We start from the raw sequence: 24,304 nt of genomic DNA, 5'->3' as shown, positions 1-24,304 counted from the left end.
CTTTGTGGCCCAGTCTGGTCCCGAATCACTGGGTGCAGGGCATTGATGCTGGGGCCTTCTGCTGGTCCTTCTTTTGTCCCGAAGGCGCTTTGATATCGTTGGCTGGGTTCCACCGGCTTGGCCAATGGTTTGATCAGCGCTTGGTCGTTGGCAAAGCAAGGGTTTCTTATTGCTTGTTCACAGAAAATGCTCAGAACCTTTTTGATTGCTTACAGGCCAGGACTTGGTATTCATGTGGAACCAGGCTTCCAGAGAACTCGTTTGTCCCTGGCCAAGCGAGGCCCCTCTTGCCTCTTGCTGGCCTTGAGAGTACTCTTGTTTTCTTTGCCTGTTAAGCTAGGCCTCTTGTAAGTCAGACCTCTTGTCCGCTCGCTGTCGTCACAGAACTGACTTGCAAGGTGTCGGTCGTCAGAGCTCAAACCGCTGGTTCTCCTCCTGGTGTCTGGTTGTCAAGGCAACCCAGAATGTTCCTTTGTTCTACAATGTGAGATAACGCCCCAGCCCCCATTCAAATCAGACAATTCAATTAGAGTTACCATTGGAGTCAATGCATCTGTTTGACATTGTTTCATCATTCTTTTGACATTGCAAAAACAGAATTCTGACCCAACGTTGAATGCTCCACAGTTATCACTGCTATTGAGCTGCCTTCAGCACTGTGGCATTTTATCCTATTGTAAATTATCTTGCACTTCAGGGTGGCACTTTTTAATTTAATTGCGCATTATACATGTTTCAATAAATTCTATTTTATTCTATTCTATTCAATTCTATTTAACTTTCAACTATATTTTCAAATATGCCATAGGCATGATAAACAGCACAGATAAAATATCTTCCTCTTACCTACATGCAAACATGCCGTACATAGGACACAATACAAATATCAAATAGTAGCAAGGTAAAAAAAGAAAACAGTATGCAGATAAAAATGTAAAAATATATAAGGTTTATGATAATAACTGTGCAAAGTATAGATCGGAATATAGCAGTTTTGCAGAGGGGTGGGTGCTCAGTAGGGCTGATGTAAGTAGCTGTCCTTGAGCCTGCTGGTTCTAGCTATGAGACTGAGAAGGGTGGGTGGAGTCACCTGCAATCCTGGTGGCAATTCTATTCTATTCTATTCTATCACGCCATTCCTATGTTCTTATTATGTTCTTATTTTGTTATTACATGGTTGTAATTATTCGAAGCAGGTTTAAAATAGACTCAGTCAGCCACTGAAACACTAAAACGCCTTGTATTAGGGCAAAGTGATTGATATACATAAAATAAAGGCTAATTAAAAAGTACAACATTTTTTAACAATTTTTATTGTATTTTTAAAAGACTGTCAATAATTTATCATTCCTGTCAGAAATCTAATTTCCTAGAAAATCACAGTGACCCATCTCTGGTGAGCTATATTTAGAATTGGTCGGAGGGATATTTACATTTTTCATGGCCCTGCTAAAAAGCTAAGAGCTAGAGCCAAAAGCAATTTAGAGTTGCAGTGTTGCCGGAAGCACAAAACGGCATGAAAAGAACCTATTCACGATGTAAAAATATAATTAGCCCTAAAATAGCAACTGTCAAACAATAAGACAGCTCCTTTGGTTAGCATGAGCATTTAAAACGCCACTTAGAGCAACATGACGGGGACTATCTGTCACTTTCACTGAGAAGGTTCTCCCTCCCCGAAACAAAAATATCTTACAACAATCACTTTAAAGAATTTTCATGACACTAATTGAAGTTTTCCAGAGAAACAAGTTGAGGTGGTCTTGTCAGAAGCAGTACCTGCTGTGTTTGATGTTGATACCTATTCTGTTTTTAGCACGCCGTAAAACAATGTGATGGGGGTGGCATTAGCTCAGGACGTTGAACGCTCATCTTAGAATCCAGAGGTCATCTTAGGATCGATTCCCGGCTCCTCCGTGTTATGTGTTGAAGTGTCCTTGGACAAGACACTGAATCCCTAATGCCCCCGATAGCAGGTAGTAGCTGATGCTGCTATCGGTGTCAATATTCCTCATGACTTTCACTTGTGTCCGCTCGATTGGCGCCAGCTGCTGCTGGCTACCTGATTGGTTCCTCATCCTACTTAAGCTCAGTTGTCGCCTGTTGCTAGTCCGTCAGCGAACCTCTGTTTTCACGAGGCAAGCATTTTTTTGATTCTGACTCTCGTCGGCCCCGTTTTGTTTTTGATCTCTGCCTTTCCTCTATATTTCAATAAACTTGTGAGTAACGTTACGTGATTGGGTCTACCATTTGTTCTGGTCCTGACAATCGGTTAGTTAGTGTGTAAAAGGGAAAAGTGTGAAGCTCATTGTAAAGTGCTTTGGGAGGTCTACATTGACTTGAAAAGCGCTATAAAAATGAAGACCGTTTAACAATAACCAATGATTTATTCAATAATTCTATAGCATTTTGTCGTAAATGAGTTATACTGTATTATTAGAATAAGAGAAGTTAAAACCGACATGATAATAGATTTTTGCAGTATTTAGCTGTTTTTTTTAAAGTAAAATCCTCTGATCTAACACTTAACCACTCTAAATTACAACAATATCTGTAGTATCAAAACATCGATCCATCGAATATCTGCACTGCTTATCCTCAGTAGGTTTGCGGGGGTGCTGGAGCCCATTCCAGCTATATTTGGGCAGTGGGCAGAGGACACCCTTAACTGGTTTCCAGCCAATCGCAGGGCACACGGAGACAGAAAAGTCACTCGCTCTATCACACCTAGGGACAATTTGGGCCGGCGAATTCACCTGAAATGCATGTTTTTGGAATGTGGGAGAAAAAGGAGTGGCCGGAGGAAACCCACGGAAGCACGGGGAGAGCATGCAAACCCCGCACATGACGGCTGGTAGCTGGATTTGAACCCATTGAGCACTGAACACTTTGAACACTTCTTACAGTAAACATTAATATTCAGATATTTCCTTGTGAATCGCAAGACGGAATAAACTATAACACATTTCCAGAATTAACAATAATTTTATCTGTAAGACAGATGCTTGTGCCTGTAAAAAGTTTTTTTTTTACCTTATTGAATGTATTTCAAAGGAAAGTGCGTTTTAATTGTCACTGTGTAGTGCAACCGAAAATGATTGCCAAAAAGCACAAGGAATAATACAAATTAAAGAAACTCAGTGACCATACCGTACCATTTCTTAAATATTTTTTTTTTTTTTTTTTCAACTGCATTTAATTAGTGGCACAATCATTTATAAGTGCCACAGTGCAAATTAAATAATATTTGCCGTCCCCCCTTTCAATCAGAAAAGTAAACGAAAACAATACGCACATTTCTTTTTATTGTATAATAACTGTATGAAATAATAAAGGTTTCTAGTTTACTGGTTTAGCCCTTTACAATAGCCTAAATAAATAGAATGAAATACAACCAACATGCCTTGAATTAACTTAAAACAAAAAGTGCAACGGAATTTCAACAGAGCTCGCAAATTCAAAAGTGTGGGCACTCTTGTTTTAGTGCCATATTAACCAATGATATGATAAGAGCTCATCACTTCTGCTTTAGCTTTTTTATGACATATATCAATCACAAACAGACTTCAGACTCAGTCCACTGCTTCCTCAGTTCCCCCAAGGTCTGGAATCCGCGGTTCTTCACAATTTTCCTTAGGATCTGTTCATCACAGCGTTTTCTGCCACACTATTTTATACCCCTTCCCAAAAATATTCTATATAGCTGATGCTATATTTTAGTAGTTATTTGTTATTTGGTTGTTTTTGTGCTCTGTACAGCCCTTTGAGACAAAGGGCTCATCTCATCTCATCTCATCAGCCGTACCGCTTATCCTCATCAGGGTCGCGGGGGGGCTGGAGCCCATCCCAGCCATCTCCGGGAAGTGGGCAGGGGACACCCTGAATTGGTTGCCAGCCAATCGCAGGGCACACAGGGACAGACAACTCATTCGCTCATTCACACCTATGGACAATTTGGACCGGCCAATTCACCTGAAATGCATGTTTTTGGAACGTGGGAGGAAACCGGAGTGCCCGGAGGAAACCCACGCAAGCACGGGGAGAACATACAAACTCCGCACAGGAAGTCTGGAGCTGGATTTGAACCCACGACAGGTCCCCATGACATGAACTGTGCCGCACAAGCGCTAACCACTGCGCCGCCGTGCTGCCTTTGATAAAGGGCTATACAAATTAATATGATTTGACTTGACTACACAGATTATTTTTGTAACGTAGGAATGGGCGCCGCCAGGCTGTACTTGCCCAGGACACACCACAGGAAATGGTGCCCCTACAATCCTAGTGGTATAGGGAGACAACCATAAAAAGTCCGTGATAAACCAGGGTTTGTTGTAAACACAAATCATGAATGAATGAGAAGGGGGGAAGCTTATCTTCTGGTTCTGTTTGAATTGTGACATTACATCCAAAACATATTTTTATCATTTGTAATTTCGTCTATTACATAGTTTGGTATATGAGGGCAGATTTGATAACTCATTTGCATACTTTAAAATTGTATTTATTCTAACTTTGTCACCTTGGTAATATATATCCTGTTGTAATATATCCATCCATCCGGCCATCCATCTATAACCCCTGAGCTCGAGCTCCATGCAATTTTTTGGGGTCTCCATTTCGAGCTGATAGGATAATTACATTCTGACATTCTTACATCCAAGCCACTAATGCTGAAAACCTGCGAATAGAGAATGGAAGCCAGTCATTTAATTATGCATGGATTTGCGACATAGGGTAGGTGTAATTATGTGAAAATTGCCTCAGAAAGTCTTACTTAACTTTCTTGCCTGGCCCTGACCTCAATTTCCCTTTGGCTGATTTTCAGGGGTGATGTTGTGTAAAAGGGTAATATTTGTCCACCTGGTGGTAGCTAACAGGGGAATTCAAAACAAATATATAAATAAAAGCGTGCAAGTCTGTAATTTATACTGTAACTGAACGGGAGCTTTCTTATTTTAACATTTTTCTACATTGATTCTTTCCCCGGCTTATGGAAAAAAACATCAGAATTGATGGCTGCAAAGAAACTAGCGCTGTGCAGAATAGTGTGCAAAGATGAACTCTAGGTGGTGCTAAAGCTCCTGCCTCCTTGGCTTGTCAAAAAGTGAAAATTTGCCGAGATTATTTTAAAAATAAAATAAACAATTTAATGATGTTAATAAGACTGTATTTTAAAAGACCAAACTACTAAAATCATGTGCGTATTATAAGTGTTTAGTTCTATGGTGGTTTGTGGTCAAGTTGTCTTCCTGATCCGTCCAAGGAGAATCTTGGACACGATCAACCTTAATGTCGTGGAGGCAAGCGCTTAAAGTGTAAAATTTGGAGCAGTCTTCGTATTTTAAGCAGGGGTGTCAGGCCCGCCAACGGATTGACTCCGGCTCGAGAGATAACGCTCAGAGAAGCGCAAGAGAAAAACGAGCTGCAGGTTGAAATATGTCCACTTGATGTTGCTAAAGCCAAGAACCTCTCATAAACGCTGTACTTTCTTTCTTTCTCTCACTCTTTCCCTCTCTCTCTCTCTCTTCCTCCCCTTTTCTCTCACTCTCCATCTCTCTCTCTTTTTTACTCTCTGTCTTTCTTTTTCTCTTTTTTTGTTCCTCTTTGTCTTTTTCTCTCTGTTTCTTGTCACTTTCTTTTGCTCTCTCTTCCTTTTTTCCTTTTCTCTCTATTTTCTCTCTCTCTCTCTTGCTTTACCCTTCTCTCTTTCTTTCCTTCTTTCTTTCTATTTCTCTTTGGATTCCTTTCTTTTGCTCTCTTTCTTTCCTCCTCTCTCACTATTTATCTTTTTATCTTTTTATCTCTTCTCTCTCTCTCTCTCTCTCTCTCTCTCTCTCTCTCTCTCTCTCTCTCTCTCTCTCTCTCTCTCTCTCTCTCTCTCTCTCTCTCTCTCTCTCTCTCACCCTCGACTTGTCTCTTCTTCTTTCTCTGTTTCTCCCTTTTTCTCTTTCTTTGTCCCACCCTCTACTTTTCTCTCCCTCACTTTCTCTTATTTCTTTGTCTTTTTTTCTTTTTTATCCACTAGTCCGGCCCCGGGAGAATGTTGGTTCTATCGTGTGGCCCCCGAGTTAAAATGAGTTTGACACCCCTGCTTTAAAGGGACTGTAAAGCTGTGTAATATTTAGTGCCTCCTAGTGGTACAAAAAACTTTAATCCAGTAATTGGGTTTTATAAAGCGAATGAGCAAAGAATGTGCAGGTTTTTTTTAGCTAGCTATCTGGCTACTTCGTTAGCTTTGTAGCTAACTATATTTGTGCATTTTTAGCTATTTAGCAAGCTATCTACGTAGCTTTTAACATTTTTTGCATGCTATCAAGCTAACCTCTTAACCTTTTTTTCCAAATTTAGCTAGCTATCTGGCTACTTCGTTAGCTTTGTAGCTAACTATATTTGTACATTTTTAGCTATTTAGCAAGCTATCTACGTAGCTTTTAACATTTTTTGCATGCTATCAAGCTAACATTTGACCATTTTTTTACTATTTCAGCTAGCTATCAAGCTCCAATTTAGTTTTTACCTGAGTATGAACTTTAAATTACAATATTATCATTTATATAATCATATTTGGCATTTAGATTCTATGAAAACCAAGTTACATGTTTAATTTTTCCGTATTTAACTTAACAAATTTCCGTTCCGACAAAATTTTTGTTATGTTATATTTTGCTAGTTTGCTGTTGTTGTGCTCTGTACACACCTTTGATACTTTTATACAAATAAATATGACTTGAATTGTTATCAACATTGATCTTGCAGCTTTAAGATAGAGGTTATATACACCTTGAATATATATTACAGTGGGACCTCAGTTATCGCGGTTAATGGGGACCAAAACCACCCGCGATAAGTGAAAATCCGCGAAGTAGCGGCGCACCTTAAAAAAAATAAATAAATAAATAAATAAATATATATATATATATACATATATATATATATTTTTTTTTTTAGACCCGGTTATTAACCGGTGCATTTTCCATTCGCACCAATGGTCTTATTCTGGGTGTTTACAACCCTTTTGGCATCTTTCGTGAAAGATATTGTAGCAGTTTTGCGGATGTTCTTCTCTTCCGAGAAGCGTACAGTACTGTACTGTAAGCGTGGTCTACTGTAGTGAATGGGCCAATGGGGAGTCGAGTATTCAGCGAGTGCTGGCCAATGAGCTTGCGTTTATGGCCGTGACGCTTAGCCTAGATAGATAGAGATAGATAGATAGATAGATACTTTATTCATCCCCTAAGGGAAATTCACATTTCCAGCAGCATCCCTGAGCTGAGAACAATACAATAATAAAGCCAAAAGAATACAATATACAAATACCCAGTGTGACGTGCAAATGCCCACTTTAGCATGTTATATAGAGTAACTAAATAGTGCTACACAGTACACATAATGCAGTAAGATTCGGTAATATCCAATGTAGGTGGTGTGGTTTAATGTGGGCCTTTACTCTGCCGGGTGGAGTTAAAGAGCCTCATGGCATGAGGAAGAAAAGATCTCTTCAGTCTGTCCGTAGTACAAGACAGTGACAGCAGTCTGTCACTGAAACTGCTCTTCTGTCCGGAGATAATGCTGTGAAGCGGATGCGATGGATTGTCCATGATTGACCTCAGCTTTTTCAGTGCCTGTCTCTCAGCTACTGTTGTTAGGCTGTCCAGCTCTTTGCCCACAACAGAGCTCGCTTTCCTAGCCAGTTTATTGAGACGAGAGGCATCCTTCTTCTTGACGCTGCCTCCCCAACACGCTGCCGCATAGAAGAGGGCGCTTGCCACTACTGTCTCATAGAATATTTTCAGGAGCTTTTTGCAGATGTTGAAGGAGGCCAGCCTTCTGAGGAAGTAAAGTCGGCTTTGCCCTTTCCTACATAGAGCTTCTGTGTTGGCAGTCCAGTCCAGTTTGTTGTCCAGCTGCACACCCAGGTATTTGTAGGTCTGGACAAATTCTACACATTCTCCCTTGATGGTTACAGGAACCGGGTGAGTTCTGGTTCTCCTGAAGTCCACCACCATCTCTCTGGTCTTGGTGGTGTTTAGGTGCAGGTGGTTTGCGTCGCTCCATCGGACAAAGTCCTGAATCAATTTCCTGTACTCCTCCTCCTGCCCGTTTCTGATACATCCCACGATCGCAGTGTCATCTGCAAACTTTTGCACATGGCAGGACTCAGAGTTGTACTTAAAGTCCGATGTATATAGAATGAATAGGAACGGAGAGAGAACGGTCCCCTGCGGAGATCCTGTGCTGCTAACCACGGTGTCCGATGTACAGCCCCCCTGTTTCACATACTGCGGTCTGCCTGTCAGGTAGTACGTAATCCATTCTACAAGGTGTGAGCTAACTCCCATCTCTGTCAATTTCCTACTCAGTAGCAGAGGCTGTATGGTATTGGTATGGTATTGTATGGTATACGTGCATTTCTTTGTGTTTTAAAATTTTGTAAAATGATGCAATTACTAATTCTAATTGAATATTTGGTTTTCAAATTTTGTAAAATAGTGTAATTTCTAATTTTAATGTAATATTTTTCATTATTATTAATTTTTTTAATTGATATTATTATTATTATTATTTTTTAACTATTACAGGCCGCGAAGCTCTGAACCCGTGAACGTCGAAGCGCGAAGTAGCGAGGTCCCACTGTATATTTTCCTTCATTCTCTCTCGCCTCAGCTCTTCCACGGGACGATTAGTTTGCGGAACATCTGCAGAGGCGGATCAAGTTATTGGGCTCCTTTTTATGCAAGTCATGTTTGACTTTGGGTAGATTGCCTCACGAACGCATGCGGACATGTTCATTCTCTTTGAGCCTTTCATGCTAAGATCACCCAGTCCAAGGGCGTCGTTTCCGATCTGTGTTTTATGATCGATACAGAGCAGTTTGCTATATTTGTTCAATAGTGCGTGTGTTAAAGATGAGAAATCTTTGATACGACTCATGTGGGGAGGGGGATCCAAATGACGTTTTGCAAGTTCAATCGTCTCAGAGGAATCAGTCGGGAGGAACTGGAACTACTTAGGAGAAATGAAGTGACGTGTTTTGATTCCCTCATCTCACAGAGACGTCCATTAAAAATGACATCACCTTGATGCTGTTGTTGTAATATTGAACGATGTCACTGCATATATAGTCTTGGTTTTATGAATTTTCAGCTCAAACCATTTTATCATATGTCATTTTTATCTCCTTTATTTATTTGGTGGCCATTTATGCACCTTATGATTGCCCATTGCTGTTCTAAATAATAGCAGTGGAATGTGACTAACCAGAATATCTCAGGTTTTAGTATATTTTTTTATTGTTACATGCCAAACGAGTTTCCAGTGTTGCAGTAGATTCTCCGAAAACAAACAAGAAACTGCATTCATAATAGGCACGCTCCGAAGGCTGTGCAGTTGGGCAAAGAGTTCAAAGGGGTGTGTTAAAAAAAAGCAGTGTCTGCTGTTGACTGTACAAACTCAAAACTATTTTGTTTTTCCCCCCAAAAAGGTAGGATTTAGCAATTCCAATATTTGTTTTTATAACTGCTTCACATCTGTGTGGTATAGAGTCAACCAACTGGTGGCACCTCATCTCATTAGCCGTACCGCTTATCCTCATTAGGGTCGCGGGGCTGGTGGCACCTTTCAGTTGTTATTTCACTCCATCATTGCTTAACAACATTCCACAATTAATTTACATTTCTTGGTTTTGCTCCACAAATAGCATTTTTGATATCACCCCATGAGTTCTCAATTGGATTGAGATCCGAGAATTGGGCTGGTCACTCCATAACATTGATTTTATTGGTTTGGAACCAAGACTTTGCTCTTCTACTTGTGTGTTTGGGTCATCGTCTTGTCTAAACACGCATTCTAAGCACACAGGACTGTGAAGAAGATATAACTTGCCTATTAATAGACAATAGATGATGGGTTTATAGTTTAGTAGACACTCAAACTAAGGAGAGAAGACATCATTGAGTTTTAAACTTACAGGAAACTACAGGAAAGGACTGTACAAGAAACCCTCACAATGCTAAATTCAAAATCAGTTCTTAAAGCCCCCTCCTGAACCCTTTTCTTTTTTTGTTACCCTAAAGGGCGTGGCAATCAAATAAGAGCAACATGATTGGCCAAAAGGGACAATGATGTCAAATGTTTAGGTCTGGCGTGCTTTCGTCCACCAGAAGGAGCCTAATTAGTTTGTAATAGGGACAGTTGTGTCCAATCATCCCACATCGCTCCCTAGTTAGCCTCAACCCTCATAAGGACATTATGGGACAGCATTCAGTGTGATTTTCAGGGTTGGGTAGGGTTACTTTAACTTGATTACTTTCAATTACTTTTGGATTACTCCAATACCAAGTATGCTAATAAAAGACAAAAGAAAATAAATATGAATAAAATTACTAAACGGAATACATAGAACGGCAAAAATGATGTTGGCAAGCGGTTTGGATTTATTTTCATTTCGTTTCTGTCGCATTTTATGTTAGCTTTGCTGTAGATCAAAGCCAGTAGAGAAAGCTTACCACGTGTTGTGAGTCATAATTTTATTCATATTTAGTTTATTTTGTCTTTTATTAGCATATTTGGTATTGGAGTAATCCAAAAGTAATTGAAAGTAATCAAGTTAAAGTAACCCTACACAACCCTGGTGGTTTTCATGTCACTTTGTCTTTTCACCGTCACATTTTGAAGTCTATCCTGCTTTCTGAGGTTTGTTTTATTGTTTTTTGATTTAGACATTTTATTGATGTTTCTGACCATTTGTTTGTTACTTTATTGAGCGTTTTTGTGATGAAATACTATCATTTTTCCTTCGTTCGGTTCCACCGGCAAAATCACAACATAAAACTGAATCCAAAAATAATAAAACAAACCTCAGAAAGCAGGATGGACTGGAAAAATGTGATGGTGAAAAACCAAAGCAGAAATGAAAATCACCTGACACTGAATGCTTACCCAGAATGTCCTTATAAAGGGTGAGGCTAATCAGGGACAGGTGTGGGGTGATTGGACACACCTGTCCCAATTACAAACTAATTAGGCGCCTGGTGGATGGAGGGGCACCAGACCCTACAGTAAAATCGGTATAATAGTCAAAATTACCGTGAGAAATTGGTATTCATACCTTATTTATCGACTAACATTAGAATTTGGTCGCTGCTAAATGTCATGGCACGTTTTTTTTTGCACTAAATCTAGGATGTTACAATGCACTTACAACAAAGACCGGTGTCCAAGCGCTACCCCTTAAATACTTTCGCCTCTTTATCTTGACATTATTTTCATCATATATTTCTTTTTTTACGTCTTTATTACATATTTATCTAGGAGTTCCATGTTTAATCTGGTTGTAAACGATGCTTACCAAATTTAATCAATAATGCTGAAGACAATTCTAATTTGATAAAATAATACACGGACAAACAAAATGATACAATTCAAAAAAATCACAGCAATGGCTTAAAATTTTAATCCATTTCTGGTGAGAACTGATGAAATTGTTCCCTGCTGCAGCCTACGGCAACAGCAATCATTTCCAACCACCGAAAAGCGTTTTGAAGGTCACGGATGGAGTGATGGCTATCCGCTCTTATTCCCACGGCAGCGTCCGTTTGCTGAGCCTAGAGGACGGCTCGTCCTCGGGGGGACGCCACACTGAGGCCAGCACCACCAAGCGGGAGGGGCCCAGCGAGTACGAGATCTCCTTGGAGAACAAGAACAAACAGGTATGTCCTATCCCCGGCCCGAGCGAGGCTTTAGAATTTCAAGGTTGCTTTTCGTACGCAATTGAATTGCTGTGAAATATTGTAAACACACCTGAATGAGTCAGGCGTGTTACATAGAAATACTATCATGCAATCCGAGGTGTTATTTATTGTTAAACATTTTAGTGAAACACTCTCAATCGAAATACTGAAGCAGGCATACTTAAATGCACACGTTTTTTTCCCACAATGATTTTGAATAGAATGGAGTTGTGAGAACCAGAACAGATGGTAGACCCAAACGCGTAACGTTTCACACCAAGCTTTATGGAGGAAGCGGAGAAGTCAGGCATAGGAAAACAATAGCCAGCGATCCGGTGATCGCTGGGCAGGAGAAGCAGGAAGCCCATGTGATCGTAGCGTGGTCAGAGGATGAAAACAAGTCGGGCCGCCGGGAAGGGAGATCGGAGCGTGGTCAAATCAGAAAACTACAAACTAACAACAGAAGTCAGATATATTCAATTTTTTAAAATTTGTTTATCAACAATCCCCTGTAGATAGCCAGGGCTTGCTTTATATCCGACAATATTGCTGCAGGCCACTCATTCTTCTGTGGCTGTTTATTTGCCCCAGGCAGTAGAAAGAAGAAGCGGGGTTTGTCTTTCACCATCAGGGGGGTTCGGGACGTTGGGTGCGAGGATGACATTGCGTGCCGAAAAAGAACAAGCCCATTCAGATCTATTTCTGTCTCTGTTGACATGAAAGCGATTAAAAAAAGGGAACGCCAGTGTCTCAGCATCCATAGCGACAGGAGGATGAAAGATGCTTGGTCGCCATGGAAACAGCTAATAACTGACTTTTGCGGGGCGTTCTCACGATGTGCGTCGGCTGTCCTCCTTTTCCCGATCGCTCGGATTTGCCGTCTTCTTTGCTAAAAAGTTTGGCAGCGGAAGTTTTGTCAAGACGTTTTTTAGGTACACATGTCAATGCGGTTCAATAAAGGCGCAATGACTACAAGGCAAATATTCCCAGTAAAAATTAGGTAAGAGTAAATAAGAATTACCTAAAGGGACTGTGTGTATTATTTGGCTACTGGATGTCGCTGTTTGGTGTAGTAAAACTAAAAATGAGAGCAAAAAAGCATGAGGAAGAATAAAAAATACAGAGACTCAAAGTGATAAAAACACCATTTTACTTCAAATTTCGGCTTAGCGTTTTTGTGTGTTTTGAATATTTGTAGCAGCAAGATGGTGGATAATTATGTCAGTCCCATTAAGGTGAAGCTCATGTTATTGAAATTTGATAAGTTTATAGTGGCTCAGGAGGTACAGCGTCTTGGTATCAAGAGATCGCAGTTCGATTCCCGGCTCCTCTGTGTTACATGTCGAAGTGTCCTTGGGTAAGACACTAAACCCCTAATGCCACCAATAAGCAGGTTAGCGCCTTAGATGGCTGCACGGCCGCTATTGGGTAATGTGAAGCACACTGTAAAGCGCTTTGACTTGAAAAGCGCTATATAAATGCAGACCATTTCATTTCATTTCATTTTCACTTAAAATGAGAAGCAAATTAATCTGTTTTGAACTTGCAAGGAGAACAGGGAGAGAGCCCAAAGCCTCAGATAAAAAATTCAGATCTGTTCTAAAAGCCCCCTCGTGAGCTCTTTCTTTTTGTTATATCTCCTAGGTTACAAAAGCAGATCCTCCCTAAAGGGTGTGGTATCAAAGAGCAGCAACATAATTGGCTGAAATTGACAATGATGTAAACAGCTCATAATAGTCAAAACAATGAACATCAGTGTGCAATAATAGTCAAAATAACAAACTGCCATCCTATACAATCTATTTAGCATATGTCCAATATTAAAATCAGAAACGTATCAAAAATAAATGCTAAGTCCTCCACCTTCCCGTTTTTTTTTTTAATCTAAGTTTGCATGATAGTTCATGTCTCTTTGCTCACTATTAAAATCAATATTGTTGTTTTTGGTAAGGAATCCAGGTTTTTTTCTAACCACTAGAAGACGCTAAATAATATACACTCTCATTTTAAAACTGACTAAATGTGTTTCTTGTTGATAATGTGTTTATTTTACTTTCAATTCTCCCAGAAGTCCCTTGCTTGGTTAAGATATTTGCCCCCAATACTAATGTCATCAGGGCGACACAGCAGCACAGTGGTTAGCACGTGTGCGGCACAGTTCTGAGGTCATAAGATCGAACCTCCTGTATGGAGTTTGCATGTTCTCCCCGTGCTTGTGTGGGTTTCCTCCGGGCACTCCGGTTTCCTCCCACATTCCAAAAACATGTATGTCAGGTTAAGTAGTCCAAATTGTCCCTCGGTGTGAATGTGCGAGCGAATTGTCTGTCCCTGTGTGCCCTGCGATTGGCTGGCAACCAGTTCAGGGTTTCCCCTGCCCACTGTCTGAAGATAGCTGGGATGGGCTCCAGCACCCCCGTGACCCTACTGAGGATAAGCAGTGCAGATAATGGATGGATGGACTAATTCTTATCAATGAATATGAAATTAATGGACCTTATGATTTAGAATGTTCACCTCCGCAGTTTCTTTTCAAGCCAACTCAGGTCCTTAACAATACAATTTAGTCCTTAACAATACCAGGTGTTTATACTACTAGATATTTTAAACCACATTGACTCCTGAAACCAAACAACAAAACATGAAATTGGTAGAATGATTTACTGTATTATAGACATTCAATCACATTGCTTCAGACACTTGGCAAAACAAGTACCCAATACTTCACTGATACAGATATTAAATGCTATTGCTTAAGAACTAAGATTTTTTTTAAATCCCCTAAAAAAAACGATTTTATTCAAATCTAAAAAATGATTTTAAAAATCTTGTCATGAACCGGAACAGGATCAGGACCCAATCGCGTGACGTTTCTCACACAAGCCTTTTATTTTATGGGAAATGGGGAGTCATGCACGTTAGGCAGCAGTCTGGCGTGGAATGATAGGAAGCCATAGGCCGACGAGAACGATAACAATTGGCCGAGTGGATATCGGACAGATGGGTCCGATACCGGACAGGAAGGGAAAGACAGGATTGATCTCAAAACAGGATATCGAAAATAAACAGGACAAACTAGACTGGAACGAAACTGGAAACCGATATTAAACAGGACAATATAAACGGACAGGAAATACCAACAGGAAACAGGACCGAGTCAAAACACACGTCTTGCGGGGCAGAGGTTCGTTGACGGACTGACCAAGGAAGAGTGAGAGCACTGAGCTTAAATAGACGGAAAGCCAATCTGTCAACGAGCCGCAGCTGGCGCCACACGGGCGGGGCCAATTGGGCGCCATGCCAACCATGACAAATCTATTGCATTGTTGGTAAATGTGTAGTTTTCTCACTCATGTTTTATTGCATCTACTGTGTAAATAGACAAGAGAATGAAATTCTAAAATAAAAGTTAAAAGTAAAAAGTTAAATAATTAGACGAGGACACTATGTTCACTGACGTAGTGTTAAAGGTTTACTCTATTAAACACTACTACTCAGTACTCTTATACAACCAGTCTTAAATTAACACTTAAAGATTAAACTTTTAACTCTAGCTTGGTTAACACATTTTTCTTATTTACCACTATTACTGAGTATACTGTACCTAAATAGCCAGTCCTAAATTAACACTTAAGGAGTAAGCTATTAACACTACATCTGTGAACACATGGTCCTTATTTACGAGTGTTTAATTAACACTGGTAATTTTACTGTGTAGGTGTCAGCTATTGATGACTTATTGCAGGCCATTGTTCGCAGGACCGATGCCAGTTTAGATAGCTCTTGGAAGTACCGTACCGATAACTTGAAACGTTGCCAGGTTTTAGCCGAGTATCGATTGTTGGTATTGATATTCGCCCATCCCAAATATTTTCATTATAATTAACATGATGAAGCATTTCATTCAAAAGTAAATCAGTCATTTAGGAGGGATGCAACGATTTAAGGAAAATTCCCAGGGGAGTATTTGGAAATTGCTCGAAAATAATCCTCTATTTTAAATAAATGAATATAATTCTACATCGATTATTTTGAATATGAACAGTTTATATTGTTTTTTTTGTAGAAGCAATTTTGTCTGTTACGCTATGCTCTAAGTGCTAAACTAAAAGAAATATCCTTGTATGTTTTGTCTATTTTTATCGAGGCACAGCACAAAAAAACAGCGCCACCTAATTAACAACAAGAAACAACAAAATATTTGCACAAAAAAGAGCTGTGCAATATAGTCATTTTATACATAGTTCCCAGAGACCACCTGACCCCTCTGGGGCAGCCATCTTCGATGGCGAAAGTGTGTTTGTATCTATGTTTATGCCACCTTACTGGCAAATTTCATCCAGTGTCTAATACTTTTAAAGCCATCATGAGAAGATAAGATGACCCATATTATAAAGATACTCTCACAAAAACAGACAGAGACAGATACCCCGCGAAAATTTCAGTCATTAATGCGGTGGACCCGTATGAATTAAGGGAATAAACACTCAGCAGAGATTATGTCGATTTTCCTCTGATACAGTACTGTTATGTGTACCATTATCTCGTACTGGCCAGAAGTTTTTACACATGTTCCACGGGATTTAGATTGTTTTGTTGTGCATAGTTCGAGAACGTGTCATGTCCAGCATGGTCGCCGTGGCGACCGGCTGGCCCCGCCCCCTTGGCACCGGCTGTAGCAGATTTGCTAATTTGCGTGTGTGCTTCTTAAGGGCGGGATTTGGGGATTGCCGGTTGCGGGTTCATTGCATTACTTTGCATTATTCTGTTCTGTTTGACTTGAGGAAACCTGTACTTGCCCGTTCTGAGTAAAAGCCTTTTTTGTGAGTATAGTCTGAGTTCCTGTTTGCCTGTAAGCCTGTTTTTGTTTTTGTCCCTGAGTGTTGGACGACTTTTATTTCCTTAATAAAAGTAACTGATCGTTAACGCGAATGAGTTCACCCTTCCTGCCTCCTGCCTCCGATCTGGTTCGGTCTCGTGACAGAACGTGGACAGAAAAAAATAAAAAATAATTTCAAAGTTATTGTTGGAAAGTCATTAAAGTAATTATTTGTAAAAGCCTTCATTTGAGTTTAATTCATAACTTGTAATGCCGTGCTAAAATCTTGATGCCTTCTTGTGGTGTGTGCGGTCCCTCCTCAAGGTTTCTATATTTTCCTCATGTTGAGGTTTTTTTCAGACTAAAGGAAATTACCGTAGTGCTTCTTTCCGCCGTTACAGACATGTGGCGCTGTGAGATGTCACCCAGCATCCACCCGGAAAAAAATCTGCTTCCTCTTCCTAGTTCATGTGTAAACATTCTATACTGTATCCCCAGCACGCTAAGAACTTTGACATTTTTAAACTTTAATATCTCGTGCAATCATTCATTATGGTTGGTGTAAAGTGTAAAGAAGAAGCGAGACGTTTCGTTTGAAATGAAAGTGGAATAAGAAAGCCTGATGCGGTTGAAAAAATGGTTGGCTCGCTTTTTTTCAGCCACCTTTTACCACGTAGGAGGAAGTCGCCTAACTCTTGAAGCCAGTCTTTCAAAAGTAAGTTAAGCTTAACTTTATAGAGCATATTATTTTATGAAACGTTTATTTTTTTTTAGTACAAAACGATACAAGTTACTTGTACAAGCCTTAAACAGACTTATATCAACCTTAAACATACAAAATATAGCACTGAAGCAACTTAGGAACAAATTCAACTTTCGAACGATCGTCCGGAACCTCGTTCGTAAATAGGGCAGCGTCTGTATACATAAATATGTGCCCAAAGGGAGTAGGCTGAAGCTGAGGCTTTTAATGGCCTACCCCTATTCAATTTTTCCCTTGCGGGAAAGACGAATTCAAAATCAAAACAGGCAAAGAGAACTCTACCCCACAAAAAGGGAAATTGGAACACAAAGGAATGATGTTTCAAACCAAAAATTGTAATGTGAGCGACTCTTTAACATGTAATACTCAAATAAACTCTTGATATAATAATCTTCTTTAGCATTTTATCTAAAATACATGTAGTAGATAGTTTTTAAATTCATACTAATCGGGACATTTTTTAAGGTCATAATCTAAATCATTCCATAAATGAATACCTTTATCCTTCACTACTAAGTTTAACATTTAGCTTACTTGGTACACTATTTTTGTAGATATTTGTACTTTTAGAAGCCTTGTGAAGAATATCTAACTGTGGTTGTGTATAATTGGTATAAAAGTTTGAGGAGTGCGTTAGCATGCTAGGATGCCAAGAAATTCCTTTTTTCATCTATTTGCGAGCTGTTACTCGCAACACAACCTGGTGCTTATTCATGTTTTGAAATACAACGACATTTGCAATCCACATCAGCAATCATCTTAGAAAACTCCTATCAAGTTTTTCTGGGTTCGTGTTTTGCCCGTCCACCTGTATTTCTGCCCTCTGGACAGAGATGAAGCTAAACTCTTGCCACTTCAGGGTGAACAATAGAAAAAAAAGGACTGTTAAATATTCATCTCAAGCTTCCGTGAGCCAGAAAAATTGAAGAGCGTGTACCGAGCTTTCTGCTGAGCAATCCGTCTCGGACGATGTGTTACTCAGCAGATTTTTGTCGGTTTGGTGTAGAGAAGACCTTAGGGACAAATTCTTGGTCTTGTGCTTTAACAAATAACTGCTGGGAAATTCAAACCAACGTCTCGCAATAGGAAGCAGGTGAAGCAAACTTCCCAAGCTGTGATAACTTATTTTTACTGCAGGTCACATCAGATTTTGTCATGATTACCGATATGAATCACCTGGGCCCGCTCATTCGGCACCAACCGCTGCGGGTTCTGATTGGCTCCCTGTCTCTATTTATACCCAGTCCTGTCATTCCCCTGTTGTCAGTCCGTCTGCAAAGTTTTGTGTATACTAGGCAAGCCTTTTTCGACCCTGACTCCAACCTGTCCCGTTTTTGCCCTCGTTTGTCTCCGGCTACGACCTGTTTTTATCGCGACCACGTCTGCTCTCCCGTCCCGGCTTCCGACCCATTTTTGTTGCTGACTACGTCTACTCTCCTGTTCTGGCTTACGACTCATTTTCGACCCCGACCACGCTTTGCTCTCCCAGTCTCGGCTACCAACCAGTTTTCCCGTCCCTGACACCGCCATCGCTCGCTAAGGAAGATCCCCTCCTGTGTTTGGATCACAATCCGAGTGCGAAAGCAACTTGCTTCCCGCATCCAGCGAACACCCAATCGTGGGCGCAGCCCTTCCTCTTTCCTTCAATAAAACTTATACATTTGCATAGGAGCCTACATTGCGTACAAACAACCTTTAAATCTTTAAAATAGCCACATACTAAAAGAAAGTCATACATACATACATCCCGGAGCCATATCCCCCTAGTGGGAGGTGGCTTCAGTCATTTCTAGCTCTTTCTGGGAGATTGATACAAAGGAGGGGATTCCCAGCCCCCTCGCTCAACCCAACTGATGTGTTGGGAGTCATTAGGTGACCAAACCCCCCAATTCCAACCCCTAATGCCGAGCGCCAAGCAGGGAGGCAATGAGTACCAACGTTGTAAGTCTTAGGTATGACTCGGCCAAGGCTTGAACCAGCAACCTCCCAGTCTCGGGGCGGGCGTAAAGAAAGTCAAAATATGAATAAAGCATGTACCCAAACATTGACAATTATTCGATCAGTTGTGTATTTAGTAAAGATTAATATACTGGTAAAAAGCTAAAAATATACGTTTTGTAAACCATTTACCTGACCTTCTAGCAGCACTTCGATGGCAGACACCATTTTCGTATTTGGCAATCGTTCCATTCTTCAACTTGATTGTTATTGTCACTGTTTTCCACTTTTCCTGCCTGTAACCAGTAACTTACTCGGGACCCATTATTGTGGGCAGAGAAAGGATGTAAAAAAGACAAAATCACAATAAAAGGAGATGTGGTCCCTTTTAAACACACCGTTCGACTGAGCAGTTGGAAGAGATGGAGCACGGCATTATCGCCATCTTCTGTTAACTAAGGAGTGTAATTAACCCTCTGGATTTTCTTCTCTGCTTTATTTTGCCATGGAAAAGGCCAACAACCCACTTTTGGGTCCCAATCCACCAGCTGAGAAGCACTTTTCTAAGAAGTAATGGCAGTTGAGTTACTATAATTTATTAAACATGTGTTATAGTACCTATTAACAAGAAAAGTATTTGTGTTTCACATTCCTTTGTAACGCATTATTCCCATCACTAGTTATAAGTTATTTGATATATCCTTGAAATAGGACACTGGAATGTATATAAGTCCTTTCTCCACAAACCACTGCAGTCCTTTTGGCTTGGTTTAATAAAATTGAAAAACACTGCGCTAGATATAAACTTTAGGTACGTATAATGTTTATGTGTGCTATCTGCTTTTCAACGGCCATCAAGCCTTCCTAAGCTACTAAAGGGCAATAAATTGCAGAACTGTTTACTAACGTCCCTCAATCTGCTTTCCTGTCTCCAGATCGAAGACCTGGAGCAGAAATACGGCGGCCACCTCATTGCCCGACGGGCGGCCCGCCGCATCCAGACCGCCTTCCGCCAGTACCAGCTCAGCAAAAACTTCCAAAAGATCAGAAATTCGCTCTCGGAGAGCAAATTGCCCCGCCGGATCTCCCTGCGCCAGCCTAGTCCGTCGGGACGGAACCGCAACAGCGCCCAGAGACACAGTTATTCGCTCCATCCCGGAGGGGGGCAGATCCCGTTGCGCTCCAAGACACCGCCTCCGCCCCCGTGCCGCTCCACCTCGCTACCCCCGTCCCCTGCATCTGCTCCCCCGGCAGCTTCCCCGTCCGCCTCCGGAACGGCACCCGCTCCGAACCCCGGGCCTTCGCTTTCACAGTTAGAGGACTGCTTCTCTGAACAAGTAAGTTGCGGTTTCTTTTGTTTCCGGAACGCGAGTTGTAGTTATTCGTAGGTGACAGAGAATTCAGAGACGGGGCTGGTTGCGCACAGTGTTAGGTTAAAAGATACTAAAAAAAGTAATTAGTTACAGTCGCTAGTTACTTTTTAAAAAAGTAATTCAGTTACCCCCATCAGATCACTGACAACAAAAGTAGCGCATGACCTCCAAATGTAACTATCTAATTACAAGTTACGGTATATAGTCGCTTTGAAGACGACCCCCTAAAAACTGCTTGAAAATAGCCACAAAATAAGTAAAATGTGAAAAACGTTTATACCAACCTGTGGAAACATTGAAGCCATCATACTTCTTGGCTGGCTTGTGCAATCTCCAAAGCTTGCAAACAAAATCCTAGCCAAGATACTCCATATCCATTTTAACTCTGGGCTTTAGACCACTCGAAGATTTCCTTCTCTATTTCTAGGTACTGTCCAAGAGGTTTTCTTTTTTTCTCCAGGCAGGGTGTATTGCAAGAATATTTTTACCAATAAAAATAATCACGTTTTCCCCATTGGTTTTGTTGCTCTTGTATAAGCCACACCCCCTCTCCATATGCACTGCTTACCATTCGCTACTGGTGACACACAAGCAGACATCTGAATATAAAAACCCCCTGATTTCAATATATTTTTTTTATGGTTGTAAACACCGCCTAAGTGTTTCCGTAGTGCAGTGGTTAGCACATTCGTCTTACACGCGAAAGGTCTCCGGTTCAAAACCAAGTGGAACGTATGTCTGCCTGGAGAGGGATGTACCTTGCCCAACACATATCACAGGAAATGGTGCCCCTATGATCCTTGTGATTAAGGTATTCAACCGACCAACAGACCAAATATGGCTTAGAGGTAGGGAGAATATCTCCATGAGGAAAAAGTCAGCGCTCTCATATTCAGTGCTTGGTAACTGTAGCCAGTCGTACTATGCCCACCGTTCTTAATCTGTGCTGGTGGATTGGTTGCTGTAAGATGTTCCAAGAACGGGTTCCTATGTAACGTGTTAGTACCAATACTGACCAAGCACAAGGCGCATAAACACACCCAGCTTAACCATTCATTGGGGTCAGTTACGGTGAGGTACAAATACAGTACATGAACCTACGTTTTATTCATCATTTGATCAGCAGAGCAATATAGCAATATATAAATTTTAGCTTTATTGCCTTATCTTAACTTATACATGAAGTCTTAATGACACTTGTTTTTAAAAAAAAAAAAAAAAAAAGCATGAAGAAATGGGTCATTCTCGATGATGAATAAAAAGTTCATGCAACGAGAAAAAAAAACAATACTGAATGGCTTAACTTGCTGTTAGCTTGTTTATACTAAAGTTCTATTTTTGGGGCCTGAGGTGTGTTGTATCATAATCATTGGTCTCACTATTGCCCTCTGTCGAGAGGCAGAAGTATTGCGTGCCTCACTCTTCATCTGCAGACACTTCAATAATACAGTATGATACGTACTAATTGATAATATTCATGATAGAATGTTTTTAGTATAATAAATATTTGAATCATATACACTTATCAAGGCAAGCATGGGCTACTAGAACACAACAAAACTATTATATAATTATTTTACTAATTATATATATAGTCAATTAAATAAAGTTATAAATAGAATTATTATAAGTATTAGCTAATTATTGTTTTAATATATATAAAAAAAGGATATAATATAGTTCTATGAAAAAGGAGGAATATTTTGATTTTTTTGGTCTTTTTAATTTGATTGAACCAAAGATTTTTCACTGTAATTATTGTTTTTTTGGGGGATTCTATTTCATAGATATTCCTTATTTTTTATATTTTATTTTGTCGCTACTTTTTTTGTAACGGTCAATTTATAACACTTCTTTAAAAACTTTTGAGTGGTAGTGGAGTAGTCATCATTATGGATCTCAGTTACTAATACCATTACATATTATTAAAGATAGATATATATCTGATATGTTTGAATACACACTTCAAAAACTATACTTTTTTTGCTTATAATTTCATTAAATTATTGATAATCTATTATTCTTGTTGATTTCTAATTTCTAGTTTGTGATTATTTTATGATTTTATGAAAGACTTATATTTTCTGTTGACAATATCTCTGTATCATTTGTTACTGCAACATCCATGACTTTGAACATTACTGGCCACTTTACTTTGACTATTTTGAACACCTGCCATTGGAAATTTTCTGGTTTTTATTTTTTTATATTTCTAAATACTTGTTAATACTATTGATATTCTTAGCTGTTATTCGTTTTTCATTGTCTTACTTCTGTAACAAAATAAATTTCCCCTTTGTGGGACGAACAAAGGATTATCTTATCCTATCAATTGCAGCCTGGTCAGCCTGGAAGGGGGATTACCTCATGAGTGGTTTCTTCTCAATGTTTCTTCATTTTCCTCATGTTGAGGTTTTTGAGTTTTTCCTTGCCCTCATGTAGGTTTAAGGGCCTGTCACGATTGCCATGGCGCGCAATTGGCCCCGCCCGTGTGGCGTCAGCTGCGGCTCGTTGACAGATTGGCTTCCCTTATATCTAAGCTCAGTGCTCTCACTCACCCTTTGTCAGTCCGTCAACGAACGTCTGCACCTACAAGACGTGGATTTTGACTCTGTCCGGTTTCCTGCTTGTGTTTCCTGTCCGGTATTGTTCCTGTCTATTTAGTCCTGTTTAATATCGATCACCAGTTTTGTTCCTGAATAGTTTGTCCTGTTTAATTTCGATCTCCAGTGTCTGGTATCGTTTCCGTCTATCTTGTCCTGCTTGTTATCGGACTCCAGTCTCCAGTGCCTGATATCAGTCCTGTCTGTCCCATCCTGTCCGGTATCGACCCATCTGTCCGATATCTGCTCGTGCAATTGGTATCGATCTCGTCGGCCTCTGGCTTCCTGTCGTTCCACGCCAGACTGCTGCCTTACGTCTTCGGCCCAACGATGGCTGAATCACTGGCGTCACACATCTGGCTTCTCCTCTTGTTCCGGTTCATGACAGGCCTATACAAATAAACATGACTTGAATTATAAATTGGCCACAAGATGATATCTAACTGGTATCGACCTCTGTAGCGAGTACGCTAAATACAATTCAATAACGTTCCTAATTTACCGTCTACGTATGCACACACACCCGTGGGATAGTAAACGTGTTGCGTACTGTATATAAATGTTTATGTTGGTACATATCAAAGTGTTTTATTGATTACCATCATTTTGACCCTTGAGACAGTACGGAGAACGTCGAAAATGATAATAATAAATCCTTAAACCTTTGAAAAAGGCAATAACTTATTGATTTGACTTTTAAATCCAACCCTAATGACAGTTTTTTAAAGCTTCTTACAGCAATTTTGCTTCTAATTAGTGAGACACTGTCGCTATTCATTTAGATCCGCTGGCCTTACAAAGGGCAGATTATTAAGTAACCTGCTCTGAGTAGGACTCCATTTATGTCCTTTATTCTTCTCCAATGTACATTATTAAACTCTGAGGTAATGGCTCCTTTTCAAAATGTGCAAGTATGTGTCTTGTAATACAAGACACACAAGCAAGCTGATAAAAATCTCTTTTAGTAATTTATTTTACAGTTCCTGTATGCAGGACCCATCCTGCCATATTTAAAAATAAATGGATGAATAAATAAAAGCTTGAAAATTTATATCATGTAAACATATGAAATAAACCAA

At 40.1% G+C, this 24,304-nt stretch overlaps 1 protein-coding gene across 5 annotated transcripts in view; it reads left to right on the top strand.

Moving 5' to 3' along the window:
- Positions 1-24,304, top strand: part of iqsec3b (IQ motif and Sec7 domain ArfGEF 3b) — a 95,465-nt gene that overhangs the window by 26,595 nt on the left and 44,566 nt on the right. For 4 of the 5 annotated variants that reach the window (XM_088340296.1, XM_088340295.1, XM_088340298.1 and 1 more), the window contains exons 3-4: positions 11,591-11,711; positions 20,185-20,586. In XM_088340296.1, coding sequence (XP_088196422.1) covers positions 11,591-11,711; positions 20,185-20,586 — 523 coding nt within the window. Of the gene's footprint in view, positions 1-11,499; positions 11,712-20,184; positions 20,587-24,304 lie in introns of all 5 variants that reach the window. The other variant, XM_088340299.1, reaches the window with a different exon arrangement.

The sequence above is a fragment of the Urocampus carinirostris genome, chromosome 7, assembly GCF_059441175.1.
Source record: "Urocampus carinirostris isolate Australia breed hairy pipefish chromosome 7, RoL_Ucar_1.0, whole genome shotgun sequence".
NCBI classification, from domain to species: Eukaryota; Metazoa; Chordata; class Actinopteri; order Syngnathiformes; family Syngnathidae; genus Urocampus; species Urocampus carinirostris.
Note: the sequence above shows the minus strand (reverse complement) of the source record. Positions and strands in the feature narration are given on the sequence as shown.